This window comes from Rhea pennata, chromosome 15 (assembly GCF_028389875.1).
Source record: "Rhea pennata isolate bPtePen1 chromosome 15, bPtePen1.pri, whole genome shotgun sequence".
NCBI classification, from domain to species: Eukaryota; Metazoa; Chordata; class Aves; order Rheiformes; family Rheidae; genus Rhea; species Rhea pennata.
Window position 1 is genome coordinate 11,504,724 of NC_084677.1, and position 19,018 is coordinate 11,523,741.

Consider the following 19,018-nt stretch of genomic DNA (forward strand, 5'->3'; position numbering starts at 1 on the left):
TTACTCAACTTTGTCTTCAGAAAGTCTGTATTATGCAAATTTATCTTACTCCTTTCACTATAACATGAATGGAGTCAATTAATTTGTAGCATCAAACATATATTTTAATGGATGTGATAGTTCCAGAATCCTGACACGTGATTTTGTTTGTGCTAAACAGATAAGGCTGTTCATTAGCTACGACAATGCAACGAAGCAGTTGGATACAGTGTATGATATCGCACCAGACCTCGCACAAGCTTTCCTAGAAAGAATAAACTCATCGGGATTTGATATGAGAAACACTTCCACTGTTTACAGGCAAGACTCCTCTCTTTTTCTGACTGTGTATGGAGAGAACAAATAAGTTCAGTGAAAAGAGAGGGACCTGAGCGATAAATAGCTGACAAGATTGTTGATGGGACATAGTTTTTTTTCCTTCCAGCAGAAAAATCTGGACTGCAGTCCAACCCTGGTTAGTAGCAATGAAGAATTGTTGCTCCTTTATGAATTTTTGGAGGTCCACCTAATTAGCTGATGCTTTGTCTCCTGCTCCACAGCAAAGCATTGTCTGTAGTGTCAGTAACGGGATTACTTCTTTGGGGAACTAGGAAGGACTTTGAGTGCAGTCGAGAAAGGCGTTTCCTGACTCTCGCAGCCATCCGGAGCCATCTGACTTGCGCTTGCAGCCTAAGCCTCGCTGCCTGCTCTGAGAAACCGGCAAAACGGGCGGGTGGGGGGAGTGAGTACCACAAGACAAATTGGGATTGCAGGACAGAAGCCACATTGACTGAGTCACCGAAGGTGGAGCTGTTTCGTGGAAATCATGTTACCGTTAGGATTTAGGAGAAAATCTTACCTCATTCTGACCGGGGCTGCGAATGGTGTTTAAGTGACGTGTGTGTCACCAGGAAGGTCAAGAAGTGAACCGTTAGAAAGCCAGTTTTGCTACCCTCTTTATGAATAGTCCCATGGGGTAGAGATAAGCCACAACTGAATGCTTGTGACTGTTACGTGTGTAAACAGGAAACTGCGTTTTCAAGTCTGTCAAATCAGCTCTGAACGTACTTACTATGATGAAAAAATAAAATAAACTGCTCTTATTCATAAATATGCAGTAGGTGTGAGCCACCTGCAGGAAAATGCTGTAGTCCGCATTTACATTTATACTGTCATATAAATGTATGTATTTAGTCCCAAGACACCACTATCTGAAGTTGTTTCAAGTCTCCTATGGGAATACCTTGGAGTTTTAATCTAATGGAGAACATGCTTTATGGATTCAGAACTCCTGTCACTATTGCAGTGTAACTTACTGACTTCCATGAAGTAGTGTTGATTTTTGGTGATGTAAGTGAGAGAAGAATTATGCCCATACTCTAAATTTCAATGTTAGAAAGCTTAAAAATGATTTTACCACTAATGAGAGGTGCCAGATTCGTACAAATGAGAGAAATGTCATGCTCCATAATCCTTAATATATTCCGTTTTTACAATGCACTTATTTTATATTACTCATTTTAAACCTACTGATGATTTAAATGCACTTTTACTTTTATGAAGTAATATTATTCATTGCTGTTAATCCCAAAGGAGATGAAGAGCTCTTGGTGGCTATGCGATAATGCATCAGATGGTAATTATTTGTTATAAAATTGCAGTTACAGATATTTCTTTGATTTGTGTGTTAGTTTGATGACGTCCCATGAATTCTGATGGGCTGCTGAAGCAGTATTTCATTACAGAACTAAGCAGGCTGTTGCTGAGGAACTAGGGGAACTAAAAGCTGAGCCTGTCTGCACTGCAGATTTTTAACAAGTTTATGATAGTGCTGCAGCATTGTCTGCTGTTGATCTCGTTCGCATCTGGACGCCACAGTCAAGACTCTTCCTGCACCTGCAAACGGCTGTGCTGGCACAACTGCAACCGTGAGCCTTGGTGGGTTTTCTCATAACCAAGGTTGAGTGGTTGTGTTATATAATCCAAACGCATCCACCCAGTGGCCGGTCGTATAACTGTCTGTAATGTGAATAAGCAGCAGTGCTTGATGTGAAATACAACAGGGTTTGATTAAACCTGAAATGCTAACGAGAGGCTATGCCATGCTCTAGCTGCTTGCTCCAACACATGAATGAATTACCTTACATGTGAAATCTAAGCCCTTACATGTGAAATCCAAGCAGCATTTAAAGCAGAGTTCAAATCATCCAATGAATCCAGATAGGAATTCAGCAAGCCACTTCCAGATACTTCTTAATAGCCCTTTGTCCTTTCCAAAGTGGAGACTGTACTCCCAATTCTGCCAGGGGTGGTAGAGCCTGGCAGCTGCGAACAGCCTGTCCTGGGCAGATTGAATTGGAAAGACTTAAATGCTAACAGCAAGAGCATTTTGGGTAGAGTTTAATTGAATATAGAGTACGAGCATAGCTCTTATAACTGAACCTCAGGCCGTGTGGAGTTTTAAAGACTGCGGTTTAAGGCATTAGTCACAAACAGAAATAACCCAGAGGTTTTGAGCAGAAATAGGGTATACCATACCGTACCATAGGGTATATCTTACTAGAGTTCACTTTCCTGAGAGTGATATCAGACATTTCAGAAGATGGCTAATGTATTTCTTCTGTATAGGCTGGGTTTATTGGTTTGCTTTTATGATGACATGGAACAGATGGATGCCACTGTGGCCCGCGCTTTACTTCATCAAATGATTAAATGCAACCAGCTGAGAGGTTTCCAGGCTGAAGTTCAGAAGGTTGGTATGGTGTTCATTCCTCTTGCCTAACCTAATCCTGAACACAAAGGAGGAGGTACTTTCTTCTTGAATTCAGAAGGAAAAGAGTGAAAAATTCCCAAGATCTAAAAAATAATCGGAAATAGTTCTTGAATATATAATGCAAACAATAAAAACCCATTTTCGCTTTTACAGCTGTTAGTTCTTTTTATCGTTGTTTCTTCATACTCCATATTCTTTTGACAACTGTGGTTCTACTTTTGAATTTTTATGAAGTGTATAGTTGCTATATGCTTGCCAATACCTATTCTAGAAACTCCAGTTAAAGTTTGGGGTGATATTGGAGATTGGTTCTTGGCAGATTTTTATTTCCTGTCTACCTTTTTTATTCACTTTAGCTCAAGGCTCAGCTCCTGAATATTGCCATGCAAAACCAGACATTGAATGATACACTTGGATCTCTGTCGGATGCTGTGGTTGGATTGACTTCAAGTCAGCTGGAATCTTTGTCACCTGAAGCGGTGCATAATGCTATTTCAACATTAAACCAAGTCTCTGGATGGGCAAAAAGCCAAGTTATGATTTTAGCTAGTAAATATCTCTCTTACGAAAAGGTCTGTCTGATATAATTTTCGTATGTTTGATTTTTAAAAGTAAGATGACTTTTTCTCGATAACTATAGATTTTGAAAAGTCTTGTGCCAATATGAGACTCTCTTAATACTGTTAATGATAGAAAATTTTGTTCAAATCAGATAAAAGTATCCGAGACTGTTACAGTAAAATAATTCTCTAGTAACAGAGAGAATAACTATTTGCAATTGGCAGTTGTTTTTATTATGTTGTCTATATCACTGTTCTTTGCAACAGAATTTGCATGCTCAAAGATTCCAGGATATATATGCAAATATACTGCAGTGGAATGAATCAGACTCCTCTCTGAAGTTTCAGAGAAGGAGCCTCTGGGAAAATTGTCCCATTTGTCCCCTGGACAGTCTTGTCAGAATTGAAAGAAAATTGAGAGAAGTGCAAAGAAATATATTAGGTGTTCAACATTAACAAATTCGATTTATCTTTTAACTTTTGAATGTCTGCTATTCATAGATCAGAAAACTTTCTGTCTGTTTGCTCTGTTCTCTCTCTAGGTTTTATCATATTATAATATTAGTCAAATGGGTGCATTAGTAACTGGAATTAGCACCCAGTCATTCTACAGCATGAACCCAAAGGAGCTTTCTCAGGTTATTCGAGGCACAACATCCCAGTACTCATCTGACTTATCACCTGCACAACATCAAGGGATCCTCAGGAAGGTAATTACAAGCTCCAGTGTGTAGCAGGTTCTGTCTGTTTGCACAAGAGCACAGTGACCAGATATGCAGAGCATGATTTAAAATATTGTCATTCAGATGTGGGTTTTAACTCAATGATTAATATTCTTAGCATTTTTTCTGAAAACCAAATATACTTTGAAGGCTATCTCTTGCGTAATTCCTTGGCGTTTTTAATACAGACATCTTTTTCCTTTATTCTCTGAAGAGAAATGTTACACCAAATTGAAAGAAGGATAATTTCTGTAAATCTAAACATCAGTTCTAACATGTCTTTTATTTGCCTCTTCCTCTTTTTAGATAGCTGCATCTAGAGATTTTTCTTCATCAATCACAGATATACAAGGGGCTTTCTTTAAAGAAATACCTCTTTCTTATTTATGGAATGAGACTGGATATAATTCTTCAATGATGAAAGAAAAAGAACTAAGAAGAAGCCAGGTAAAAATTATTATTGAATTATATGAATTTCCCTTTCCACTGTGATTTAGTATGATGGAGGATACATGTGTTAAATGAACATAGGTGAAAGGAAGGAACTAGCCCAAATACACCTTGACATAAGCAACCAAAGGTCACTGAGTCCAGGCAGCATTCTGAGATACTGTTACTTACAGGGAAGTATTAATATGCTGAGTTTAAAAATCTTTAAGATTCTACCACATACGTTTTCTCTCTGAGAGAGACATTTGCATTTACTAGACATTTGCATGTACAAACAGTCCTTTGGCTCTGTCCAGGGAGATGAGAGGTTGGGCCGGATGACCTCCACAGGTCCCTACAAACCTAAATTATTGTGTGGTTGTGTGTCCTGGACATGTTTAACTCTGTCTCATAGTGCAAATCAGTGATATACTCTCCTGTGAAAAATAGGTTCAGCACCCAATGCCAAACATTGTGATTAGCAAAAGTGGATCACAGAAATGCTTTTAGAGTACATAAGAGAGAGAAATGTACCAAAATCCTCTAGCAGTTTTTGTGTCTTTCAACAGTATTGCCAAAGATCAGCTTTATATATGGTATTTTTCATTTCAGGCTTTGTATCTGTACAAACTATTGTCTAGGAAAAACTCTCCTGCTGACCTCTTAAGGTATGGATGATAGTCTCTGTTGAAATGGGTTTTAGGTCTAATTTTGTAATTAGATTGACTTTGAGGTAAACACTATGTGATTTTGTACTGTTCTATGTTTATACAGCACCATTCATTCCTTAGTGCTCCAGATCAATTCACCCTCCTCATTAAAAGGGTCTCCAAAACCAAAATTAGGATCAAAGCATTGCAGGGGTGGTGATATTTTAATGCTCAGTCAACATTTTTCAATTTAGTTACAGTTTTACTTTCAAAGCCTTTAGATTACAAGACAGAGAAGATAAAGGTAGTAATAGAAATTATATCTTGAGACGTGGCTGTGGAGAGTGAAGACTAGATCTGCTCTTATATTCAAGAGATTATACTTTGCTTTCCCTATCAGCACAGGACAGCTTGTAAAAGGAGTAACTTGTCACCTGATTGAAAGTATGGGCGCAGACTTTTTTTTAAACCATTTTAAATTCTTTGAGAAGAATCTTCATCTGCTTTCTCCATATCAGGTAAAACAGAAAAGACTTTGTGTATGTAAACCTGCTACTCAGTATCTAGGCTGTAGGTAAATTAGAATTTGATTAATTCTTTTTTCATTTTTTTCCAAATTTTATATGTGTAAATCTGTCTGTTAACATATTTCATTCAAATCTTGTATGTATTAATTTGTTTGTTAAAACATTTCATTTTTGCAATTTCATTTGTTGCTTAGGAATTGTGAGAAATTTCTACAGGCCTTCCAACTTTTTGTTAATTCATAAGTAACCTACTTGGAAATATAAGTAAGTTTTGAAAACATATATAAATACTGTCATACACTCAAATATAGGATGTTTCATCTCTGATACCTACACAGTGAAAATTCCAAACTGCTTTGTAAAAGAAGTCAAGGAAAACTGCTCTCTGAAGATAATATGCACAGTTGTATCTATGTTAATTTATAAGCTATAATAAACAAACCATATCCCTATTCTTCCTCAAAATTCACAAATGCTTAAGATCTTTCTTTTCTTGTTTTTAGGTTAATTGTTTGGCTTGGAAATTTTGGAAAGTCTCAAATGCTTCTATGCCTCCCTTCTTATTATTTGTGCTTCCGTAAGTTATATTGTATTACCTCTTAAGTTACTGCATTCATTTAGAGTAATCCTTGTGAGCATTCTTTTAATAGACCCTTCAGTCCTAGAAAAATTGATGGTTCAAACAAATGGTAATTTGTAAAAAGCGGTCACTGATTGCAGACAAAATCTGTGTGAACTGAGAGCGGGTAACACCAGATGCCTTTTAGTATAGTTCATTTTTGGTTGTTGTTTTGTGAACTTACTTGTGTGGGGTTTTTTGAGAGCACACGTGTGAGTTAAAGCCATCGAGGTACTGCTCAGTATGGTTGAAAACATTTCTATGTATTTAAAAATGTTTTTTGTCAGTAAACAAAATTTTTCATTATGTAAGTGTCCAAGCAATGTTTAGTGACAGATTTTTCCCTCAGAAAATAAATAATTTTACCCTGATAGCAGATCCTGATTGGTATAGCTACTCACTTGTTAATTCCTCCCTTTTTTATTTCTTTCTTCCCCTCAGCTGAAAGAGGAAAAAAAAAAAAAAAAAAAGGAAAGAGAATTATTCTTTTCCTGGAATATTTTTAGTTGGAAAAAAAAGTAAAAATTCTGATCAAAAGTGTGAAAAGAAAATAATGCTGTTTGAAAAGGCTCTACTGTATTTCAAAATACTGAATTAATACTAATAGAAAGACTTTCATACAAGAGACTCTGCAAAGTGCAACACCAAGTAATTTGGCAAGCAATTGCATGTTGCTTGTTCAGGGCTGTCAGTAGTCCCTGCAGTTCTTGCCTTCTGGAGTCAGAGGTGAAGGAAACATGGGTAAGGCTGGGCTTGCACAGCTTTGGAGTATGGCTTCATTTGCAAAGGCTGTCTGCCACTCTGGAAAACAGCATCATTTGGTTTAATTTGGCAGCTCTTCCTGCACTTTCATAGAAAGGAAACCTACTCCAAAACCTACTTGTTCTTAACCCACCACCACATCTTGATTCATCAGCAAAGGGAGGAAATGCATCTCTCTATTTTAAAGTTTTGATGCTGCATTTACTCTGTATGTGTCTCTGTGCAGTGCCAACAGGAGATAGGAAACTTTCTCATATAACCTGACTTCTGGCCATACAAGGCAAAACTTCCTAGGCAGCCTGGTTGCCTGAAAGTAGCACAGATTCTTACCACGTGGCATAAAAAGTGGGTGATGAGTTCATTCCTCTCCCCAACACAGGGGAGGCTGAACAGCAGTAGGCGGTGTTGCGATTAGTAGCTCTGTAATCTCAGCAAGGAGTCCCTGTCCAGCTCCTGAGTGCATGGGTTACATTGCTTTCTGCTCCTATTGAGCAGTTCACAGACATTTTCAGAGCCTGGATCCTTTTTTCTTCTTTCCCACCTCCTTTTTGAGCCTAGTATGGGATGTTAAGCAGTAAATGGTCAATAAGGAGACTGCTGAAGCAAGGGCCTTTCCCAGCTTTTATGTTTGGGTATTAATTCTACTCATTCCTAACAAACAAGAGAAAGGGGAATAATTTCTGAACGGGAGACACACTTGTTCCATACAGTGTTAGAACAGCTCAAATAGAGCACTTTCATCCCCTTACAGCTATTTATAACTCTTAGCCACAGTTGGAAGTGAGGTTGATGTGAAGAGCTGGGAGATGTGAACTAAAGTAAGGAGGGGATTGCTTGCAACTCTCTGGCCTGCCCAGTTTATAGTTCTGCAAGTTTAGACTTGTATCTGAATTTTCCCATCACCAGAGATTTCATGGGTGGGGTTATGGGTGTATGAAGTTCAGGTTTCCATTCTGAGACTGTTTCAATTCTTTCTGCAGGGTTGAGTATCTGGAGTATGTTTCAGGCTCTTTGTGTGTCCCTTTTATTGCGAGTCTGGGAAAGACTGAGATGGACATTGTGAATCCAAGCCTTCACAAAAAGAGCGCTGTCCTGCAGAAAGTACAGGAGTGCTTGGTAGGCATGATTAGATGGGGTCAGTGGTGGGAGGGAGAACTGCAAAAAAAGATATCCGTAACTAGCCACTGACAATTCCGTATTAAGTGAAAGTGGTTGTATTAGTCCCTATAGTCACATGAGGTGCCTCACAATGTTGTGATGCATTCCTGAAGTCTCCTCCCTGCATGCATCCCTCTTGTGGTCTCCTACAGATAGACAGCAAGCTCTCAGACACAAGCTCTCCTGTTCTGTGTCTGTACAGTACCTTAGTGCAGTGAACCCCAAGCTGGTGACCATACAACAACCCAAAAGGCAATAATATGGCATGCTAATTTCTTCATTATTGTAAGTAAGAGCAATTTAGACTGTACCCTGGCTTGTAGAAACTGTTAAAGTCTTACGTTTAAGGCCGAGCAAAGCATTTGTGATTTTCTGGATTGTACATGCCCAAGGCCAATGACAGCCCAGTTTAGCAACCTACCAATTGATTCCTGGCAGAAATTAGATGTCTGTAGACCTCAAACATCCCCGTAACCCCTGAGCTACCCAGAACTGCTTTTGAAACAGCTCTGTGGAAAGGGTTTCTAACTCAACAAAAATAATTTCTTTATTCCCATGTAGACCAAAATACGTGAATTTCCATTTAAACATAAGAAAAAACTTTTTTACTAGTGATCAAACACTAGAACAGATTGACCAGAAAGTGCTTATTAAATACTATGAATTGTATGGATAACAGCAAAAAGTATAAAGTAGTCTCGACAGAAACTGCAGATTAAACTGCTAGCATGAACTGTTGTGTCTTTGATCTTAAAGGGTTGCAGAGCTTAAATGTGTTGTGATGCAGCTGAGTGATACAGGGCAAGAGCCAAGATTAGCTCTGCCAACAAGGTAAATGCTCTTTGTTTCAGAATGGCTCCATTGCTGATGAATATGATGTTGACCTACTTGGAAATCTGATCTGCCACTTACCTCCAGCTTCTATACGTGGCAGAATGTCCCTGAAGGCAATGGCAATAGCCCTGCATCAATTCAAACTCTGCCGACAGCTCAGCCATGAGCAGAAGATTGAAATTAAATACAAACTCCTCGAGTTATATGGGTAAGGTATTCGATATACCACCTTGCTCTGGCTGACGTTTAAGACATGCAAATACCAGGCATTTGCTTTGTCCAAATAGCACTACAGTGAAAAACACAAAGCAACTTCTATCACTGGCCAAGCGTGGAGTCTCAGTCTGCTGGAATGACATTTCTGTTCTTGTATGTAACGTGATAACTGTGGAACAGAATGTAACTCCAGGGACACTATGAGTGGCTTGTGTCCAAGAGAAAAAGGGATAAATTCTACAGGCAAACTGAATCTATGGCATGGCAAGAGAAAGGGAATTACTGGCAAAGTACAGTGCAAGAATGCAAGGAATGGGAAGATGAAAGTGGGATACACAGTGCCCAGATGTGATAAGAGAAATTAAGAAGAATGTGAACATCCTGGCAATGGGAGTGAGCCAGAGGAGAAGGCAGAAGGATATAAATTTGAACCAACAGAAGCAACTAGGTGGACAGCCTGTTAGAGGTCATTAATGACTAAGACTAGGAGGCTGATTTCAAACACACTGCTGCATCAGGCATGCAAAAAACAGTGTAATCTTCTGTCTGGCAAGAATATACCATTTCCCTCCTGCCTTCTCTCTTAGAGGTACCTTTAATTTGAAAACAGAGACTGGGACACGCAGTTCTTACCCCTAACCATCCCTTCAGTAAAGTGTGCCTGCAGTCTTTCCCTTCCTGCTCCACAGTATGTCACCTGATCCTCCTAAGCACTTTTGTTACTCCTTCAGCTTCCTCCTAGTTGTCAGCATTTTTCTGGTAATGAAGTAGCTAAAGTGAATACATCAAAGAAAGTACTAAAAATTGACCTTATTTATTTATCAAATATAGGATAGATACTGATAGTTTTATGAGCTATGTTTTAGCTTCTAACTATATTTTTCACCAGATCCCACCCATGCATTTGATCTTGATACAGATTTAGATTAACACATCATGAAAAATTATACTAAATAATATTTTATTAAGAAAATATTTGTCTAGTCAAAAATCCTGATAATGGGGCAACAAACCAAATAAAGTTTTGTTAAAATATAAATTAGTAACAGGCCTGATAGACTATCATCATCTTTAGAGTCAGGCAGAGAATTATCAATCCAAGTGTTTTCTTAAGTTGATCACAAGACAACTGTCATTTGTCAGATTTGTATCAAACAGCTCAAACATTCATAGTGCTAAGCTACAGATACTTCCAAACACCTAGCACCACTCAGAACTGAATTTGAACTTCATTTTTAAGACCTGAAATTCCTACAAATGATTTAGCATGTTATTTCAGGAGATATGATACCTACTACAGAATTGTTCTCCAATACAGAAATGGCACAGATCTAATTAGATCTGGTTCTACAAGGCAGTAGAGCTATCCTTCATTACTTCTTAACATTACAGATGAAGGAAATAGCACTGACAATAAAAATACGTAGCTAATAAGGTATGTATTTAAATCTTCTGCTCCATCACTAGTTTTATGTTTCTGTCCCTTAGTTTTAAAGAGGCAGTGCTAGCAGCTGACCACTGCCACACTGAGTTACTTATGTGAGTTGTTCAGTGAAATCAGTCTTTTCAGAAATGTTGAGCATTCTCAGCTCCTTTTGACATCAGGGAAAGCTCCAGTAGCCCAACGCTGATGAAAAACAGCCTCTGTAAACCTGCAACAGTTAAATATGGAAAGTTGTTCAAATTTATAAGCAGGTGCTGGCAAGTATTGTTTGCTTGATGTATTAGCAAGATTGGTCCTTAGGCACGGTACTTGGAAAAGGGATGGTTTCAGTTTTGTTTATGAGGTTCATACATTTTGATGCCATTTAATACTGTGCAGTATAAATCTGAGAAAATGGTAAATGAAGCTTTCTGGAAAAAAAAAGAAAGCAAGAAAGAAAAAAAAAGGGACTATTTCTCCTTACCTGAACACTGTAGTACTAAGAATGCTAAGAATATTGAGGGAGAGAGAGGGAGAAAAGCTCCTCCAGTGCTAAAATACTTGAAGGCTTTCTCTTGAGTGTACTGAGAACTCCACTAATGCCCTTTGTGTCAAAGAGATATGAGAAAATTCCATATGATATTAATAGACATGAATCGTCACGTTTGCATAGGAGTATCTATCTTTTCTATATGATATAGTCCAAATAAAACTGTGACATTTTAGTATAATTTTAATTGCTGGCATACGTTTTAGTATCATTTTGATTACAAGTATTCTTCATTAAAGTAATTTCCCCAAATATTTCCTCAGCTCCCCAAAGACCTGGACAGCTGAAACAACATTAGATGTCGGACCATTCATAGCTCTGTTGTCAAAAGGAGAATTAAATGTCCTTGCCATAAAGGTATCTTTTTATCTCAATTTTTAAATCTGTGAAAGATATGTTAAAAGTTGAATTTATGAAAGTCATAATTCAGTCTAAATTATGCAAGTTGAATGCTAAACTAGGAAAATTCCTTCCTGGCAAGGAACCCTGTGTAACTGTTTTAATCCATTCTTACATTCCTGACTTCATCAACATTTCTGAGATTCTCTCTTGAATGTGATAGTAGTATAAACAATTATGTGCACATATACAATGATAATTGAGCACTGTCATTATAGAAGAAAACAGTGCATTTATAGTGAGGTATATACATACAGAGCCTCCAACAATTTTAGAACTTTACGCAGTGCAGTGTTCCCTGCTTCATTCCCTCCTTTCCAACAACGAAAGTTTTGTTTTTTACCCCATTACTAATAATGAGATCATACTGAGAGAGAGAGAGAATCAAATTAGCATTTACTCATGTGGCCCTTTGCCCGCAGACTAGTGTAATAACATTATAATAATGCCACATAATAATAACTGATAGCCTCTGCATTGCACTCTGTAGTTTCTTTGCCCTCTTTCATTCTTATAACTTTATAGCTTTTATGTATAGGAATAACCTTACTGGAATGAGGTATTTATTTTTCAGCAGAATGATGTTAACAGACACAGTAAGTTTTCCTCAGGAGATAATGCTTATGTTTGACAGTAGAGAATAAGATGTCAAATGAAAATGTGATGTCTAGCAAGGTGGAAGAGAGAGGTGAAAACCTTAGAAAATCCTAAAAAAGATGAACAAGATAAAATTAATTCTCATAATTTAATTGGATCCTCCCCCTAAATTCTGATATTTACCTGGCAAATTTAAAACAATCAAAATAAAGTACTTTTCATAGTGCACGTAATTAAACTGTGGAACTCATTGCTACAGCATGGTCTGGGTGCAGTCTCTAATTCAGACAGTGTTGAGATGTTGCCAGAAGCTGTGAGGGCTTACAAGAGAGAGAATCACTCTGAATTTACTTTCTTCCATATATTTCTTCTGTAAGCATCTGCTGTTGACCTTTGAGGACCAACCAATTTACTCTCCTTCCCTTCAGAAACATCTGCACAAGCAGGAAGGAAGCTGAGCTGTTGCTAGCTCGTACTTTGCTGAGGCCTGCACAAGTCTTTCTCTGTAGATCATTTCCTAATTGCTGTGTTTTAAAAGGGGGGAAAGATGTCTTACTCATTTTTTTTTCTCCTTTTGAAGTTCCCAAATATCATTTTACAAATAGCAAAGACAATTGGGCCAATTTCTTCAGCTGAAGAGCTTCTATCAACTGTATTTGAATTTGTCTCCAATACCACTGCCAGCAACAGATCATCTATCACCAGTCCTGGTGAGTATTTCATCTGGTATCCGTGCAGTTTCAAAATGCCAGATTTACGGTGGTGCCATTTGGGGTAGGGGTGGTGCAATTTGATCAGACTTTTTGTTTTGCTTTGCTATCAAATGCATTCTGAGAAACAGGGCAATAAAAAGTAAAGCCTCAAATAACTTGAAGAGGGTCACTCTTCTGGTAAAACAGCGAGAATCTGTGCCCTGTTGCCTGTAGCTGTCTGATGCATTGACCAGTTGATGAAGCATTTAGTTCCATTAATCTCCTGGAACGTTTGCGAGTGCACAAAGGGAAAAGATAAATCATTCATTTAGTTTTTTTCTTTATTTTTACTTTTTTTGCCTTCCTTTGTAATCTAAGTGAAATTCCTTGAAAAAAAAAGCCACGAGGGTAACAAGTTATTGTGCCAAAAGATTACACGCAGTTAATCCTTTGCCAGACATGAGTTTATGTTGACTCAGCTGTTTTTCAATCTGACACTGCTGGCACGAGGTTTTGTCTGTCCAAATGGACAAAGTTTGTTATAGCCTAAAGGTATTTTAGTTAGCAACCAAACATCAATCTATTCAAACCTCTTCTGGCAAATGGACCCTGTTTTCCTTGTGGGAGGTATATACTTAGACTGTATTCTAGCATTACAGTAGCTATATGCTTTCTCTTATTTGAAGTTCACCCAGGGAGAAATTTTAAACTGCCATTTTAAACTGTGGCATAGAAAACAGATGTGCTGTGGGGAAGTCTTTGGAAAGAACTAAGGAGAATTTAGCACTGAACACTTTGGAGAGGTTTGATACTATCTACTTCTAAAGCTTTAAAAATCTCCCCATTGGTTCTCTGTTTAAGAGAATATAAGCCCAAGCTCCCACCAAACCCTGAGGTCTACATGGAATTGCATCTGCCTGTATAATAGCAACTGTGAATGATTACTGTGGTGTCCCTGGGAATGAATATGCCCCTTACAATGTTGTATTCCTATACAGAGGGAGACAGAGAATGTTTTCCACAGCTATATTTTTGATCAGAGGAATCATTGCATAATTATCATACTTCAAAATTGCCAAATCAGGCCACAGAATAGCAGAGTGTTAGTCTGGCTGTATGGACAAAAATCACTCTTGAACAAGTAAACTATCTGATCATAAGCTGTTTGTTTAGACATGGGCCACTGGATTTGAAGATTCAGCATCAGGGGTCTCAGCTTGTCTGTGTCGTTTATAATGTGCTTTTAGGTCTGAGGATCACAACAACACGAATCCTGAAAACTCTTCTAATCAGGCTAGCCCATGGCCAATGCAGCTGCAGAGCAGCCTTGTCTGCACTGCAGGACCAATGTCAGCCTGCCAGGGAAGTTAATGATCTTTGTCATAGTCCAAAAGTATATTGATGAAGTTCTGTAACCAAACATAATTTTATTAAGTTCACAGGACTCACATGACGATTTTTGAAAGGAATGAAAATTTATGACTGATTTCTGAATCATTGGAAAATTGATGTGTTATGAAAACAGCTCTAGAATAACAGTGATGTTCTTCAATGCAACCAACCTGATATTTTACATTTCTCACTGTCCAACTGTGAGCTATCAGTTCAATAACAGTAACAATTACTGGTGACAGAGTTTTTACATCTATACCTACATCAAAGGAAAAACAAAAATTGTGGAAAATATGAGATTAAACTCAGTGTACCCAAGATGCTACACTAAAACAGTGTCAGTGCTGGAAATAAAATTCAAGTTGATTGCATCACTGCACCAAGAATTTGTATTGTATATAACACAATTTGTATTGTATATAACACGTTCTGCATCAACCTAAGTATGATTATATAGCAAAAGGAAGAATGAGGCAGCATCAGATACAGGAAGCAAAGCCGGAAGTCTAATTAGTATTTCCCTCTCTAATCTCACCAACATATCTGGTGTGTAGCAAATAATAAAAATCAGTGTTTTTTCCAAGACCAAAAAATATTAGATTTTTGTGACTTGGGAAAGGGAACTGCATTGTGCAAGGATGGATAGGTAGTATTTACATGAAAAAAAGCTGACCTTTTGCAGCAGGGGAAAGTGAAACAAAGCAGCTTCACAAGAGAGTGGTTTGAAGGGAGAGCAGAACATCAGCTGGTACAGTAGAAGCTGAGCAGCATTTTCATTTGCTCAACAGATATAGTCTTTTCAGTCTACCCACTACTGTAGCTTTCTTTGATGCAAACAAATCCCTTTTCTGCCTCCTTTCAAAGTACAAATCTATTTTGTATATCCTCACTTTAATTTACTTAGCTAGGGAAGCTTAGCTCAGACTCAGCATCTGTGAAATTCTTGCTTTTTACTGGTAATGATCGTATCTGGAGACATGCAGAGATTATTCAGTTTAGATAATTGTTTAATAAGGGTTTCCAGAATTAGTGACAGGAGAGAGATCAGGATTCTAATTTCTGCTTTCCATATTCAATATTAGAGGTGGTCAATGCCAGCAAGGACCAGGATTCATTAAAAGACACAATGGAAACAGTCTCATTTAAGCATGCGTAGGGCCAGAATCTGTCGGTAAATCAGATTTTTAAATGCTGTTCGTCTGTCCTAACAGTTCTGTTGTAAGTGAATAGCCCTTTCTAGTTCCTGACATTTTAACAACATGCTTGACATAAAGAACAAGCACTGCCTTTCTCTGACACATTCAGTTTCTGTCTTCACCTTGTTTAAATGTCAGGCAAGTCTTATAAGACATACATCTCTGTCAGTGTGTTTCAGAGTTAAAGGATCTCTCCTATCTGTTACTTAACTCTTCAGTTGGATTCATGTATGTGGTGCTTGAACATGGAGAAGTTTATTCAGCTGCAACTTTTCTGTGTGAACAGCAATATAGCTGTATAGAGAGCTATATTTGCGTTTCATGCTTTCATTCTTTCATTCTTCTGAAACAAGATTCCTGATAAACAGTGTTTTTACCTTAGGATCAGCAGTTACCAGGATTTTGGTTCTTTTAGGGAATTAGACACTTAAAAGATCTTGGTTACTCTTAGCATTTCATACATCCAGATTTTAATGTCACTGTAGTATCATATAGTTCAAAAATATGTCTACTCCTATTTTCTTTTCCAGCATGAGCTGCATTTGGAGGACAATATATAACCAATTTCTTGCAAATTAGGCAATCCTATTTTTATATCCAGGACATTCATGATGTGAATATTTAAAGGAATTATTTCATTGTAGGATGATAGATTTATCAATATCACATTGGCTGTAGCTAATCCATAGCCTGTCAGCCTCTTAAATCTTTGTATTGGTTCAATTTCTTTTTTTGGTCTCCTTGAAGAAAACTCTTGCTGTTTGTCTTTTTCTTCCAGATTGCTTAGGAACCAGAGCCCCTTCTTCGGATGAAATTATTAAATTAGCAGAAGCAAATGCCTTTTGGTCAGTTCAGGAACTGAAATGCATGGATGCAGAAACATTTGATAAAAATGTGGAACTTCTTGGGACTGTGTCAGATTTTAACAGCTCCCAACTTACTGTCTTGAAGGAAAAAGCCAAGCAGGTAACTATCCTGTCTGTGAAAGAAAATTAAATTCGTAATTTAATTTGCTGTTATCAAACTGTGTAGTTCTAAAGTAACTATGCTATTGCAATGTAACTATTGCTGGAAGAATATCTATTGTTTATTGGAAAAATAATGTGATTTGATGTTAGAAGATTATTGCCCTTGCTTTAGAGTCAAAAGGCAAGTAGTTCTGAGCTACTGGCAGCTGAACAACTTAAGTGCTTTTATTTTTCAACACCTTTTCAGTTGCTTGCTTCTTGTTTTTCTTCCAGAAAAGAGAGATCAGTAAGCCATACTATACACTATTGGTAGGCCTGCTGAGAATTAAGTTCAGTGTGTTAAATTGTCTACACGTTAAATGTAGCTTACAGTGGTATAAAACCAGATTGACTGAAAGAGACTTCTTAGCTGGGAAGCCTGATGTTCCCACCTGATTGCCACAGCCAGTGCACCAGGGACAAACTCATTGATGGGAAATTTTAGGGAGAAAAAAAACACTTGTGCTTGAAGTCTTTGTCTTCACTAGGTGGTTACAGGCAATTATTTAGAAAACAGAGCAGAGGGAAGATATCCTGCTTTGTCTGAGGAATGGGATTGGAGTCTCTTTGCCCATTAGTGCCCTTCCCCAGCTCCCTGCAGCACTGCTCGCACCTGCCTCTTTCCTGAGATGTGCAGCAGGGCTGGCTGTGGGGCTGCAGGCAGGGTGCCAGCAAGGAGCACTGCTGCCCGGCCAGGCATGGGCTCCTGCAGACACCTGAGGGAGAAGTCAGCCCTCGCCCCACACCTGCAGTCATCAGTGCTGCACCCCTCCCTGGAGGTGACTGCCTCCTGCTCCCTCTTGCTGCCTGCGCAGCTGCGGAACAGCTCTTGCGCCCTGTGCTGTCCCAAACATCCTTCTGTTGTAGGAAAGGAAAGCCTTAGGGTGCAATCCGACAAGTTATTTTGGCTGCAGAAGAGCCAGAGGTGAAGAGGGGACTGACCCCAGCCTGTCTGCAGCTGCTTGTCACCAGCCTCTCCTGTCTGCCTTCATCGCTGCGTGGCTAGCTGTTCCCTAATCCCTTTCTGTCAAAATGAGCCAACGTTTTTTTTTTTTTTAAAAAAATCCCTTTCAGGCTCCATCAGAGCAGTCTGACAGAACCAGGTTAGGAAGCATCTACAAGTACAATTAGTTGCAAGCAGCACAAGTGCAGGGGGCTGCGATCTCTGGAGGGAAGCAGAAACGGGACAAGGTGGGACAGGGCAGCATCTCCTTAAACCAGGAGCTGCAGCCAGAACAGTGGAGCTGACCATGACCTTTGGGTAGGTGAGGCCAGAAGTGCAGTGTTTAGTAGTGAAGCTCAGCTTTTAAAACTCCTAAAATGCAGGTGCTTAAGGAGAAGTGGCACTAACTGGATTTTCAAAAGCAGATGCTGACCCTGGTCTCTGCTGCCTTGTTGCAGTAGGACAGCAGCCCTCTGCATCAGATGAGTTCTTCTGAAGACAGCCTCCCTCTGTCAACATGGAGACATGTGGCTAGGAAAAGGAAAAAAATATAACCCTAGAAGAAAATAAAAATACTGCTCATCTGAGATATTGGAAATAAAAATATTTTACAGCAGTGTGACATACTGGTATGCTTGCAGAGTGATACCTGTTCTAGAGAAATTGCCAGCAAGGTTAGTATACTCATATCCCAGCTATAATCAATTAAAAGATGCACAGATCTGAAGTGCACTAAATGCAAGAATACTTTGTCTGTGTGAATGTTTGTAAGAAAGATTACTGTTAGACAAAGCCAGACTTCCTGTATAATAGTTTATAAAATGTAACATGGTGTTAACACTGAAGTCAAAGCCTGAGAAATCAAATAGTACAGGCAAAGCAACCACAATTCTTTGAAATTATCTGCATAAGATGATCTTTATTATTAACTAAAGGGCATCTTTGATTAAAGGTTTGATTAAACCAGCTTTATTTCTCCTAAACTGATTGATTCTGCATAGTCCTCTTGGGGCCAAACTAATTCAAAAAGTCCAGTTATCAGATTGTGTCTTAATCAAAATAAGAAGCTTAGGTGACTTAGAAGAGGAAGGTCTCTAAGCTCAGTGATAAACAGCTGTGTAGACCTGCAGCCTCTAGGTGAATGAGGACCACGGAGTGTTTCAGTTTTCATGTGTTGTGTTATTTATACTGTTACGTCTGAGATTTTATCTCTGTTGTCAGATAATACTATTTATGAAGCAGTTCAAATGCTTTATTTTATGACCTAGATCAGTAAACAGACACAGAATTTTTAACTGTACTTGTTTCATATACCCCTCAAGCTAGAGAATTAAGAGCTTTAAAATTGGGTAACACTTTATACTATTTCTTTTATTTGGAAAAGATTGAAATTTCCCAGGCTAAATCCTTTTTATATTTCCTTATGACATTGTAAAACCAGCATAAAGGACTGTGTGGAAACTAGCTGACATAATGCAAATTTTCTGAAGTACATGAGACCATTAAACAAAACGTACTTTTCTTTTTCTTTTCTTTCCTTTTTTTTTTTTTTTTTTTGACTTATACCTTTCTTTTTCTGGTTATTAATTT

General features: G+C 38.3%; 1 protein-coding gene across 1 annotated transcript in view; it reads left to right on the top strand.

Annotated features, from left to right (window-relative positions):
* Positions 1-19,018, top strand: part of OTOA (otoancorin) — a 35,097-nt gene that overhangs the window by 7,537 nt on the left and 8,542 nt on the right. The window contains exons 10-22 of the mRNA XM_062588293.1: positions 161-300; positions 2,608-2,731; positions 3,109-3,324; positions 3,855-4,022; positions 4,341-4,481; positions 5,076-5,131; positions 5,514-5,631; positions 6,144-6,217; positions 8,002-8,137; positions 9,031-9,221; positions 11,466-11,559; positions 12,779-12,908; positions 16,257-16,444. Coding sequence (XP_062444277.1) covers positions 161-300; positions 2,608-2,731; positions 3,109-3,324; positions 3,855-4,022; positions 4,341-4,481; positions 5,076-5,131; positions 5,514-5,631; positions 6,144-6,217; positions 8,002-8,137; positions 9,031-9,221; positions 11,466-11,559; positions 12,779-12,908; positions 16,257-16,444 — 1,776 coding nt within the window. The remainder of the gene's footprint in view (positions 1-160; positions 301-2,607; positions 2,732-3,108; positions 3,325-3,854; positions 4,023-4,340; positions 4,482-5,075; positions 5,132-5,513; positions 5,632-6,143; positions 6,218-8,001; positions 8,138-9,030; positions 9,222-11,465; positions 11,560-12,778; positions 12,909-16,256; positions 16,445-19,018) is intronic.